The 12948-nt window shown below is 47.3% G+C and overlaps 1 protein-coding gene across 1 annotated transcript; it reads right to left on the reverse strand.

Annotated features, from left to right (window-relative positions):
- Positions 1 to 215: 215 nt before the first annotated feature.
- Positions 216 to 4040, reverse strand: LOC145406212 (uncharacterized). Its single transcript, XM_080277422.1, has 3 exons — positions 3217 to 4040; positions 2473 to 3012; positions 216 to 2373 (listed from the first exon to the last, which is right to left on the reverse strand). The coding sequence occupies exons 1-3, from the start codon at positions 4038 to 4040 to the stop codon at positions 216 to 218; spliced, it is 3522 nt and encodes a 1173-aa protein (XP_080133548.1).
- Between the last annotated feature and the right edge of the window lie 8908 nt (positions 4041 to 12948).

Genomic DNA, 12948 nt, shown 5'->3' on the forward strand with positions numbered 1-12948 from the left:
CTTTTCAAGAGAGAAAGGAAAAAGAAACTCACTTGGAAAGGAGGTAATAGTCGTTCGTTTTAAGATTTCCTCCACCTATAGTGGAGGCCGGTCCATACATTAGCCCGGTAGGTAATAGTCAGTGTGTGTGTATGGGATATTTGCCTCAGCTTGCTGAGGCGCGGTCAAACTTGTGAGCCCGTTCAGAGTTGTGCCGTCTTGCACTTTCTATTTATTTAGCGTGGAGGTGGATATTTTCCTACGATGGTGAGGATGGTAGTAAGTGATGCATTGGCGATGACGGCAGGAGCATCAATGTCATCGTTATGTGTCCAGGTGAAGCGTCTGCTTAAACTTGCTCTTATGGGGTTAGTAACTGGGCACCGTAAAATATAATGGTGCAGCGGCATATTGTCGGTGTCCTGGCAGTGTTCACATGGGTCTGGGCAGGTATTTTTAATTTGTTTGTAGCAGAGATAACCAAGCCGCAGGCGACGCAGACGGACCATGATGTAGTTTGGTATGTGGGGCAGAGGTGGTAATTGTTCACATTGTGTAGCTCTGCCGTACCACGTCGCCGAGCGGGAGGATTCTGCAACCCGAATTTGATGTTCCTCCCTGTTCCGCCGCGATATTTCTCGTGTTACAGGTGCCAGGATTTTGTTTGGGCTATCGCAGAGAAAGAATGTTATTTCAGGGAGGGAGCATGCGGCTCGTGCTGCCTGGTCAGCACTTTCATTACCTGCCAGACCCACGTGTCCAGGTACCCAGTGTATTATGACCTTTTCTCCACCGTGTGCGATTTTATTCGCATATGTATAAATGGAGGACAACAAGAAGGGGTTGTCCCCCAAGGTGTATGAACGGAGTGCGTGAATTGCTGAGAGTGAATCAGAGTGCACTACAACACTATGGTGCACATGTTGATGTGCGTGTCTAAGTGCGCCTAAAATAGCTGTGAGCTCCATCTGGAACACTGATACGCCCTGCGTTAGGCGCCACGACACCACCTCTTCTCCGCAGACGAAGGCTGCACCAGCAGCTTTGTCTGCAGTAACAGAGCCGTCGGTGTAGTAGTCTGCAGTCGTCGTGCGCCGCAGAGCTGCTACCCGAGCTAAAGCAGTTTGCCGAAGGAGAGCAGGGACGCTGTTACGTGCCCTCCCCTCCCCCAGACAAACAAACTTGAAGGGTGAAGGTGCCCATGGAGGTGGGTCTGTGTAGCCTGCACAAGGCGTATCAGGCTCCTTACAAATGCCAGCGGCAGCATTCAGCTCGTGCAGCACAGCAACGAGCCTACGGGCCCAGTCTCTGCTGGGTGCATAATCTGGTGGTCTTGATAGCAACCTTTTCAGCAGGACTGAGACAGGGAGCTGAGGTCTGCGCTGCACCAGCTGCAATACGACCGCTGTTGCACGGAGTGCTATCCTGCCCCGAAGCGGGGGAAGACCGCCTTCCAGACGGAGATTGACGAGGCGTGTCCATAGCAGGGCTCTGAGAAGTATACGTAGTGCATTATTCTGAATCACTTTCAGCGATTCACACACTTGTGGGGCCAAGTTCGTCATGCAAATAGCGCTGTAGTCGACTAGCGACCGGATGGCATGCACATAGAAGGTGCGGAGGACCTTGTAGGAGGCCCCCAACCCCTTCCTAGAAAGGAATCTAAGTGTAGCCATCCGAGAAGCTGCCTTCTCTTTCAGGTATTTGACATGGCTTGTGAACTTGAGTCTCACATCCATCCATACGCCAAGATATTTGTAGGTCGTTACACAAGTCAATGAGTGTCCTCCAAGCAGCAGTGGATATGGCGATGGGCTGAGACCGAAGGGCATATAGCGAGTTTTCGCCATATTGATCTTCAGCCCCAGCTCCATCGACTTATCATGCAGTCTAGAGAGGGCATCATTTGTTTGAGCATAGCAGTTTCTTCTCGAAAAAACTAGCACTAGGTCGTCCGCATATGTCAGGAGCGTGACCCCCCGACCGTAATCGACACGAAGAAGGCCCTCCATTAAGATGTTGAAGAGTGTAGGGCTGACAACACTGCCCTGTGGCGTGCCGTTCTCGTGTCGATACGGTGGGGAGACACTCCCCTGAAAGCGTACACTAGCAGTTCTGTCGAGGAAGAAATCTTGAATCCAACTTAGTAATTTGCCTCCCACTCCTCGAGCCGCAAGAGCACTGAGAATTACCGATGGGCTGGCTAACTTGAAAGCTTTTTCCAAATCGAGAAAAACCGCCATACCCACTCCACCCCGAAGTTCCCCAAGGAACGACGCCAGGCAGTGTGCAGTACTGCGGCCGTGATGGTATGCGGAGATCCTCAGGTGAAGGGGACCCAGGCGCCAGGTGAGCCGCGCCCGCACCACCCTCTCAGCTGTTTTACTGATGCAGCTGAGCAGCGAGATGGGGTGCGTGGAGCCAGGGTCATTTGGCTTCGGGATGGGGTGAATGATAGCGGTTTTCCACTATTTGGGTAACCTGCCCTCTGACCAGGATAAATTAAGCAGTCGCAGCAGCCATTGCCTCCCACAATCTCCAGAGTGGGCAAGCATAGAGTAAGTAAGTCCGTCCAGTCCTGGAGCAGTGTCAGCCCTGCGCCGCAGAGCAGTCAGTAGCTCCGCATCAGTGATGGGGCAATCTGCCTCATCAGGACGATTACAAGCTATCTGAATTGCCGCAGCACGAGAGTCTGACAGACGCTCCTGACGGACTGTGACGGATCTGGGAAGATTGTGTGAGGCAGAGCGGTCTGCGAAATGCTTCGCAAGACGGTCAGCCTCTGAGGCCGGGTCAGGGTGTGAGGGCGGGCGGGAGGGGCGGGGGTTGGTGAAGGACCGCAACCTTCTCCACATCTCTCGGAGAGTGGAGTTAGGTCCTAAAGTCCTGCACCAGTGTACCAACTCCTCCTCCCGAAGGCGACGCTTCTCTACAAGGACGTGTTGTGACACAGCCTCTAGGCGTCTGCGTAGAGGTGAGCCTCGACGTCGTCTGTAATCGCGACGCGCCGCATTCAGCCGCCTGTTTAACTCCCTGACTCATTCACAGTAGATCCAACCGTCTCTGTAACTTTTCGCGGATCGCCGTTTTCGTGGTAAAGTTTCAGTTGCTGCTTTTTGGAAGGTGGTTGTTATGTAACTGCTCAACTCATCGAGGTCAGAGGGGGGGCGAGATGAGGAAAAGGCACGGACCAAGGCATTCTCAAAGGCAGCCCAGTCCGCGTTTGCAACATCCCACCTTGGTAGAGGCTCGGGGGGAGGGAGGGGGTGAAGTTGAAGCTCGATATTGATGGCATAGTGGTCACTCATGAGGGTGGGGTGTATGGACCAACGTGCCGAATCCATTAATGGATCAGACACGAAGGTGAGGTCTAGACGCCCCCCCCTAACATGAGTAGACCTCGAGATGTCCGATAACAGGGATACACCAGCCATGTCTTCTAGGACAAGGGATAAGTGCCGTCCAGCTCCATTCGTTTGTTGTGGTGAATTTGGAAAGGCGTGGTGAGCGTTTAGGACGCCCCCAATCAGCACAGGCCCTCTGGTGGCTAGGGAAAATAATTCCCCTAGTTCCAGGTTCGCATTAGGCCGGCTGTAGATATTAAATATAGTGAGGGGCGACTCTGTAAGGTGTAGGCTCACTCCCTGTATTTCCACATCGCCTCCGCAGAATGGAGGGTTATCACATTCTGTGGCGGCAATGTGGTTTTGGACCAGGATGGCACATCCCCTGTTTACTCCTCGGGTGTAAGGGAGGAGATAGGTGGTGTATCCCTGCAATCGGAATCTCGTGTTTTCCCCCAGTAGAGTCTCCTGCAGAAGGCATACGAGAGGGTGATCCCTCACCGCGGCCTCCTGCAGGAGCGGGAGGTTCCCCATTACTCCCGCACAGTTCCACTGGAGGATTCGAAGAGGGGTGGAGAGTCCCTGTCTGGAGACAGCCTGAGTCACTCCGCCGACATCTCGTGAGGCACACGGGGAGATTGGGGAGATCTCCGTGAGTCTGCAGGAGAGCGTGGGAGACTGCGACCTGGACTGCACTCCATTTTCTGTTGGTGTCATTTGTTTTTGCCTTTGTTTTTGATTTTCTTCCTGCTGCGTTCCTCTTCCTTGGCTGGTTTGAGAGATGGTGTTGCGGGCTGTGTGAGTGTCTCCTGTTGTTCCTGAGGTGTTTGGTGGCGCGCGGCGGGAGAGCGCGACATTGTTTTGACAGGAGAGGAGGTTCGTGGTGGTGGAGTTGACTTGTCTATGAACCTCTCCATTTCCTTCGTGAGCGCCTGTTCTACTCTTTCCAGGACTGCTGAGGGTATTATAGGAACATCTTCTAGAAGAGTTCGCAGCAGGGTCATTAGTAGGTTTTTGCCCAGCTCCGCCATTTTGTTGAAGGTGAGCTGGGTTTCTTGTAACGGGGTTGGCGGTTGTGGCGGGGGAGGTGTGCTGGTGACAGCTGTCAGGTGGGGCGTGTACCTCAGCGGTAACTATGAAGGTACCGCTTGAGTCACCGTTATTGCTGCTCGTGTGCTGGCTGGGGTGGGAAGCGGTGGGAAAGCCTCTGGGGTTGTGGCAGATGGAGGCGATGGTGTGGCTGTTTTTTGTTGCCCCCAAATGAATGTTCCTGGGGGTGCTGGAGTTGAGAGGGAGGCCTGCTGGTCTTGCACCCATTTCACTTGATTTTCCCTCCCCTGTTCCACTTTGCATGTGCGCACTGGACAGCTGGGGTGCCATGCATGGTGTGATCCCGAGCAATTGGGGCAGCAAGCTGTGATGGTCTCTTTGGCCTTCAGCTTGTCCAGGTATTTGGTGGTGTCGTGGGCACCACTGCATACACCGCAAACGTGGGGCCTCTCGCAGTTCGCTCTGTGATGCCCGAAGCACTGGCACCTGTAGCATCTGAGGGGTTCGGGGGTGTAGGGGCGCAGCCAGTATGTCCCCCAATTTCCCAGGTCTAGAGACGGTACGAGGGGGCCCCGCAGGGTCACGCGAACCTGTTGGGTCTCCTCGCGGGTCTTTTGATGTTGACATCGTTCCGCTTCCTCGACTAATCTGTGGTCTCGCAGTACGTCAAGAGGCCATCGACGTGGGTAACCCATAACTATTGCCTTCGTTGTTTGGGTCCCGCGCTGTAGTTCTATGATGTGCACCTCCGCTGTTTCGTCCTCCGCAATTTGTATTAGGTGGTGGTATGTTTCCGCTGTTTTGGGGAGAAAGACACAGCTGTTGTCCCGTCCAAAAATGTTGGTCATTTCCAGGTGTGGAAATCTTGTTTCCAGAGCCTCTACTGCCTTGTATGTTGGGGCGTAGCCCTCCTGTTGTGGCACACGAAATGCTGGGAAAGGCGTGCTGTAGGGGCAGGCGCTGCTACTGACACAGAGGGACGTGCGCACTGAGCTGGCTGAGTTGGAGGTGAGGCCTGAAAATTTCCATTAGTTGCCTTGTTTGGTTTACGTTTACCCTTCCGCCGCACCTGGGTGAAGCCGTCATCATCTTTGTCAGAAGTGGCTAGGGCGTCATCAGGCTTTGAGGAGAGGGTAGGCGCAGGTGGTGAAGCAGCGGTTGATTGGGTGGTATCAGGAGGGCTGGAAATAATTGGAGCTGGGAGGATGGCATCAAATTCCATCCCTTCATGTCGTCTGAGCATTTTCCTGGGGATGTCAGTGGTGGGAGGAGGAGGTTGAGTAACAGACCCCTTTGGGAGAGCCCCTGTCCCTTTGGCTGGCTGAGGCAACGCCGTTTCAGCAGTGTCGCTTTCGCCAGAGCTGTGGCGCAAGCGCTTCTGGGCGGTGGGCTGTTTGTCAGTGGTGTTAGCAGGGGCAGGACTCTTGGAAGCTAGTCTGGGGTCCCGGGTAGGGCTCCTGGATGCAAGTCTGGGGTCTCGAGCAGGACTTTTGGGGGCAAGTCTGGGGTCTCGAGAGATCCTGGGGGCACACTGCCTTAAAGGAGGGGTGGAGGAGGAACGGCTCGCCATGTCTGGCGGCCGACACACTCTCTTTCACACACACAAGCACACACACAGTTACACAGAGACGATGAAGGAGCCTGCCTACAGTGGCGGTTTCTGCCCCCCCGCTAGTGGAGGTCGTGACAGGCCTACCACTGCCCTAAAAAGGTCTTGCCTAACCCTATTAAGTGTTTGGCCCACCCTAGTGGCTTCCTATAACTACCCCTGCTAAGGGGCCCCCTTGTGTATCTGGCCTGCGCCAGAAAACCGCGGGGTTCAGCGTCGTACCACCACTAGGGGACACTAGGGCCGAAAGGAAGTACAGTGGAAGGAAAGCAAACTACGAGAGGGCGGGTCCACACAAGCGTGTGTACCCCGGTACACAATCGTGGTGCTGTAACCAGTGCTTGGTTGAGAATGGTGGCAGCCAGTTCTCAAGAAGACACCGTCTTCGGCCGTAATAGTCATTCCTGCTCCTTTTTTGAACACCAGCAGCTGCAGACTTCACACTCTCTATGATGTGGTAGTAGTGTGCCTTGGGAATAAGATATTTTACATTGTTTCTGTATCGTTTAAACAGCTCCTGAATATTTTTTATTCTACACTGGTTGATGACTTGTTAGTGGAAGGCAGGCTAACAGTGGCCTGACAGTTAAAAGTCCTCACTTGGAGGCAGTGGGGGAGCAACACACACACACACACACACACACACACACACACACACACTGGTTGTTTCTTTGTAACTGCCTGTATTACATGCCAGCTGAGCGTCTAGGAGTCTCAACTATCGAGAGATCATTAACAAGGATTAACCACAAACCCAGCTGAGCGTGTATGGGGGCCTTTGCACAAATTTACTGACATCAACCAGTAAGACTGTAAAAACAATGATGAAACTCTCGGGATTACCTGATATCTTTAGGAATTATAGGGATCACGTGAAACCCCTCAGTTTTCGGTATTTCATGAAGTAACTGGTTCCACAAATTCGTTGTAAATGTGAGAGAGCGAGCGAGCGAGCGAGCGAGCGAGAGAGAGAGAATCTGTGTGTGTGTGTGTGTGTGTTTCAGGAAAACTTTACAAGACGCAAAGATATGGAATGAAGTTGTCATGTGATGGAACAAATATTATTTATTTACTTGTGAGAATTGTCTAAGTCAGTATGTTGGAAAGACAGTGCAAAGACTAATTCTTAGAATAAAAACATCGATTTAGTATTCGAAACAATGACAAAGGATCAGCATGCAAGATACTCTCTGACCATTTCAACGAAGGTGAGTGTAAAGAAAAGAGTTTCACAATTCAAATAACTGAGAAAGTAAATGGAACAGGAAGAACGAAAAACAACAAAGAAGATTTACAAGTATCCTCGAAAAGGAGAAGCGGAGAAAACGACACTAAGAACGACACTAAGAACACTCTATCCATATGGATTAAATGATAAGATGGAAACAACATATAACCAGCGAAAAGATATAACTGCAGAGAGTTTTGAGGCAACAAACAAAAACAGAAAAAGAGGAAAAAGAACTTCAAACAACAACAAAAACAGCAGAACAACAGAATTTATGAAGATTATCACAGACATAATAGGCTTATCAGGGAGTAAACTATTAAGATACTGTCAAAAAACAATACCACAGTTGAGAAAGAAAGAATTGGGTGAATTATTCATGCCAGTGCAAAACACAAGGTTAAACAATGAGGATGGAAGCTCTAAATTTTCAAGAATATTAGAGATGACAGAAGATCTTGGGAACTACAAACTTATGAAAAGAAAACATAATGAAGACATGCAAAAGAAACTCACAAGAATAATGTGTAAAAATCAGTTTTGCAACAAAGGTATTGAAAAATTAGAACTGAATAAACTTTTCAAGTCTTCATATATCAAAGAGAGCATTCCTACTGGATAAAAAAAGTAAAGAAGCCCCAGTGATCGCATATCAATATGGTCCAACTATAAGAGGAAGATTATTGAACTACAAAAAGACTATTGAAGAATTAGATGCTAAAGAATGGCTAGCACAAAATCATGAGTGTGTTACGATTCAGAGTTCACTAATATCATCAGCATGTAATAACAGGTAGGTGGCATGTAGAGGTGTATGGAATATAGGAGGATTACTGGGCCCTGAGAGCAGGCTGTGAAGCCTATGCCCAGAGTCGGTCACACACACACACACACACACAAAAAGACAATACAAAATATCAGACTACGAAAACTAATGAAAAAATGATTGAATTATCGGGAGGCTAGAGGAATCACTTGGAAACAAGTGAGAGAAAATGTTAACATCGCAGTCAAAAAATGTGTTGCAGAATGGTGTAAACTAGAAGAATTTAATGAGTGTTTTATGATGGAATGCAAGTTATAAGCCATGCAAAAACTTGATGAAAAAATCCGCAAACTCAAGAAGTACTATTCTAGATGGAGAATGACAAAGCCAGTACTCAAAGATAAGGAAGCATTGAAGGATCTTGAAGACTTGCACAAGTCGTATGTTTTGGTCCCAGTAGACAAAGCACATAATAATATAGTAATCATCTGCAAAGTATATTACATAAAAACACTTTTACAAGAATTGGGCATGATAGATCAAGTCTCCGAAACGTATACAACAGTTAGTAGTAAAGAGAATAAGATAGTTGAAGAGCAGTCATCATACTCTTCTAGTCACGGAATCAAGGCAGATGATGACAACAAAAAATTACCATACATACACAGTATAGTAAAAATGCATAAAGACCCTGTAAAATTCAGATTCATAATTTCCTCCAGAGTATGTGCAACAAAATCACTGGCAAAGAAACTGTCATACATAAATTGATTAACAAGCATCACAAAAGATATTGTTATAAACTAAATTTATATACAGGAATCAACCGCATGAAGATATGTGATAACCCAGAAATTGCAGGAAGTTTATTGCTTCCATCAACCACAAGAGAAATGCAAGAAACCTAGCAGCATATGATTTTTGAACGTTAAACACAAAGATCGAACACGAGGATATAAAAAACAAGTTGGAATGGACAGTGCAAGTTGCTTTTAAAGGACTGAATAAGAATTTGATCGCAGTAGGTGAACACGAAGGATACTGGGTAAATAAAAGAGATGGCAAAAACTTGACATGCTCAGAGGATCAGATAATAGGTATGACAGATTACCTGGTAGAAAACTGCTTTTTTACTTGTGGAAATATGGTTTTCAAACAGTGCATAGGAATACCAATGGTAACAGAGGCAGCCCCATTCATGGCAAATCTATATTTATATAGTTATGAATTCAAGTTGATGGAACGAATGTCATAAATTCAATGTTCAGTAGCGAAGAAATTTAACAAAACTAGACGATTCATTGATGATCTAATATTCTTAAACAATGATGGAGAAGTGAATGCAAGGCCAAAAGAAATATATCCGGAAACATCAGTAATAAATAAAGAAAACATCGACCATTGCGAAGTAAACTTTTTGGAGATTAATATAAAAATAGAAAACAAAGTTATATCAACAAAACTCTATGATAAAAGAGATGATTTTAATATTGAAATTGTATCATACCCAGATTTGTCGGGAAACATACCTAGAGTTCCACCGTACGGTGTATACATGTCTTAATTGCTACGGGTCGCAAAGGCAAGTACAAATCTGGAAAACTTTACTACAAGAATCCAACAGATCACAAGAAAATTCCTCAGTCAAGGATTTTTCAAAACAGAATTACGTAAGACATTAAAGAAAACGTATCATGGTCACTATAACTCCTTCAGACACCTGAAAGGAAAAATAAATAGTCTTACAAGAGAAAAATTTGATTTTTTTTTTTTTTTATGCGAGGAAGAAGGAACCAAAGGCCATGAGCCCGCAGTAACAGTTCCCCCCAAGAGAAAAACAAAATACAATATAGAGCCAAATTCAAGATCCGATCATTTTGAGATGCCTGGACACACTGCGTTTGAAAGACTGGAGATCATAGGCAGCAGGAAATACAGACAGAGGGAGACAGTTCCAGAGTTGACCTGTTGCATAAATGAAAGACTGGGAGTAACGGTTAATTCTTGCATTAGAGAGTTGGACAGAAAAAGGATGAGAGTCTGCTGCCAGACGGGTGCTACGCGCCCGTCGTAGAGGTGGAGGAATGCAAGCAGACAGTTCAGAGGAGCAGTGACCATTAAAGTAGCGATAGAAAAGAGATAAAGATGCAACAGTGTGGCGAAGAGACAGAGGTTGAAGGGAGTCAGTAAGAGGAGGAGAGTTAATGAGACGAAAAGCCTTTGGCTCCACCCTATTGAGAAGAGCTGTATGAGGGGAGCCTCCCCACACATGAGAGTTGTACTCCACACAGGGGCGGATAAAACCCCTGTATAGAGTCAACAATTGCGCAGGGGTAAAGAAAGAGCGGAGTCGGCTTAGCACACCCAATCTCTTGGAAGCAGATTTTACAAGAGATGTAATATGATCTTTCCAAGATAAGTCCCGAGTAAATGAAACCCCAAGCATGTTCAAGGATGATGTAGGATTAAGCTGAATATTATTAAACATTAGTGGGTATACCTGTGGAAGATTTTGTCGGGTTGAAAGGTGTAAGAACTGAGTCTTAGATGCATTAAAGACAACCATATTATTTTTACCCCAGTCAGAGATACGAGCCAAGTCAGACATCAGGTGTGCCATAGCCTCATCCCTTGTTTGTTGAAGTAACTGTTGAGATGGGCGTTGCGGGAACCGAATGGAAAGGTGAAGGGTGGAGTCATCAGCGTATGAGTGGATAGGGTTAGATGTACAGCTTAGAAGATCATTGATGAATAAAAGGAAGAGAGTTGGTGATAGGACAGAGCCCTGAGGAACACCACTGTTGATAGATCTAGGAGAAGAACGATGGCCGTCTATAACAGCGGCTATAGAACGACCAGAAAGGAAGCTAGCGATGAAGGCACAGATAGAAGGATAGAAACCGTAGGAGGGCAGTTTGGAAATTATAGATTTATGCCAGACTCGATCGAAGGCCTTTGAGATGTCAAGTGCAATGGCAAAGCTTTCGCCAAAGTCCCGAAAGGAGGATGACCAGGAGTCTGAAAGGTAGGTGAGAAGATCGCCAGTGGAGCGTCCCTGACGGAACCCATACTGACGATCGGAAAGAAGGTTGTGATAGGAAAGATGCCTTAAAATTTTTCTATCAAGAATTGACTCGAAAACTTTTGAAATACAGGACGTTAAAGCAACTGGACGATAGTTGGAGGGTTGGGAGTGGTCACCCTTCTTTGGGACTGGCTGAATGAGAGCAAACTTCCAGCAAGAAGGAAAGGTACAAGTTGACAGACAAAGACGAAAGAGTTTGCCTAGGCAGGGTGTAAGCACAGAAGCACAGTTCTTGAGAACAACAGGAGGGACCCCATCAGGCCCATATGCCTTGTTAGTACTGAGGCCAGTGATGGCAGAAAATACATCAACTGAAGAAATTTTAATGTCAGCCATGAGGAAGTCAGAGGGGGGAAGTGATGGAGGAACAGCACCGGAATCGTCTAAGGTAGAATTGGAGGAGAAAGTCTGTGCGAAGAGATCTGCTTTATCAGTAGAAGAAATAGCTACAGAACCATCAGAGTAGAAAAGAGGAGGGAAGGATGATGAGGTAAAGTTGTTAGAAAGATTTTTGGCAAGATGCCAGTAGGAGCGGGAAGAATTCGAGTTGGAGAGTTGAGAGCATTTAGTATGGATGAAATTATTTTTAGTAGAGCAAAGAACAGACTTAGCACGATTCCGGGCAGAAACGTAAAGATGATGTGATTCAGGGGTGGGTTGGCTCCGGTACCTTTTGTAGGCCTTCTCCTTGTTGCGGACAGCATTAGAACAAGCGTGATTAAACCAAGGCTTTCTTGCATTAGTCAAAGGAAATGAGAAAGGAATGTATGCTTCCATGCCCGAGAGAATAACCTCCGTAATGCGCAAGGCACACTCAGATGGCTCACGGCCATGGAAGTAATAATCATTCCAGGGAAAATCAAAGAAGTACTGCCTGAGGGCCTCCCAGTCTGCGGCTCCAAAATGCCACAGACAACGTTTCCCTGGAGGGTCCACAGGGCGTACCGGAGTGATAGGACAAGTTAAGGTAATAAGGTTGTGATCGGAGGAGCCCAACGGAGAGAAAAGATTAACAGAGTAAGCAGAAGGATTAGTTGTGAGGAAGAGGTCAAGTATGTTGGAGCTCTCTCCAAGGCGGTCAGGGATACGGGTAGGGTGCTGTACAAGCTGCTCTAGGTCATTAAGGATAGAAAAGTTGTAGGCTTGTTCACCAGGTGGATCCGTGAAAGGAGAGGAGAGCCAAAGGTGGTGGTGAACATTGAAATCTCCAAGAATGGAGATTTCAGAGAAAGGAGAAATGGATAGAATGTGCTACATCGTAGAAGTAAGATAGTCGAAGAATTTTTGATAGTCAGTAGAATTAGGGGATAAGTAAACAGCACAGATATATTTAGTCAGAGAATGACAGGAAAGCCGAAGCCAGAGTGTGGAGAATTCAGAAGAATCAAGTTCAGGAACACGAGAGCAAGATAAGTCGTTGTGTATATATACACAACAGCCACCTTTGGCCTTGAAATGAGTATAGAGAAAGTAGGAGGATACAGAAAAGGGTTTGCTGTCAGTTGCCTCAGACAGCTGAGTCTCCGTTAGAAAAAGAAGGTGAGGTTTAGAGGAGGAGAGGTGGTGCTCAACAGAGCGAAAGTTAGAGGAAAGGCCGCGAATGTTGCAGAAATGAAGAAGAAGAGAGTCAGACAGTGGTTCCAGGCATCTTGAGTCGTCACCGGGAGAGGGGCAGATGGTGGGGGCATTTATGGTCCCCCCCCCTGGGGACTCCGAGGCTTGGTAAAACGACGCCATTTTGGGTAAATTTTGAATAGGAAGTGTAGTGTGTACTGTGCATGTAGTTTGGTGAAGATAGAGAAATTTTTACTGGAGAGCATGCTGGCCTACTCTCTGTGTAACTGAGACACTGAAAAAGTTCAGCAAAGGTGGATGGTCAGGAACTAG

Source organism: Coenobita brevimanus, chromosome 8 (assembly GCF_032717465.1).
Source record: "Coenobita brevimanus isolate Jiangsu-jjx chromosome 8, ASM3271746v2, whole genome shotgun sequence".
Classification (NCBI taxonomy): domain Eukaryota; kingdom Metazoa; phylum Arthropoda; class Malacostraca; order Decapoda; family Coenobitidae; genus Coenobita; species Coenobita brevimanus.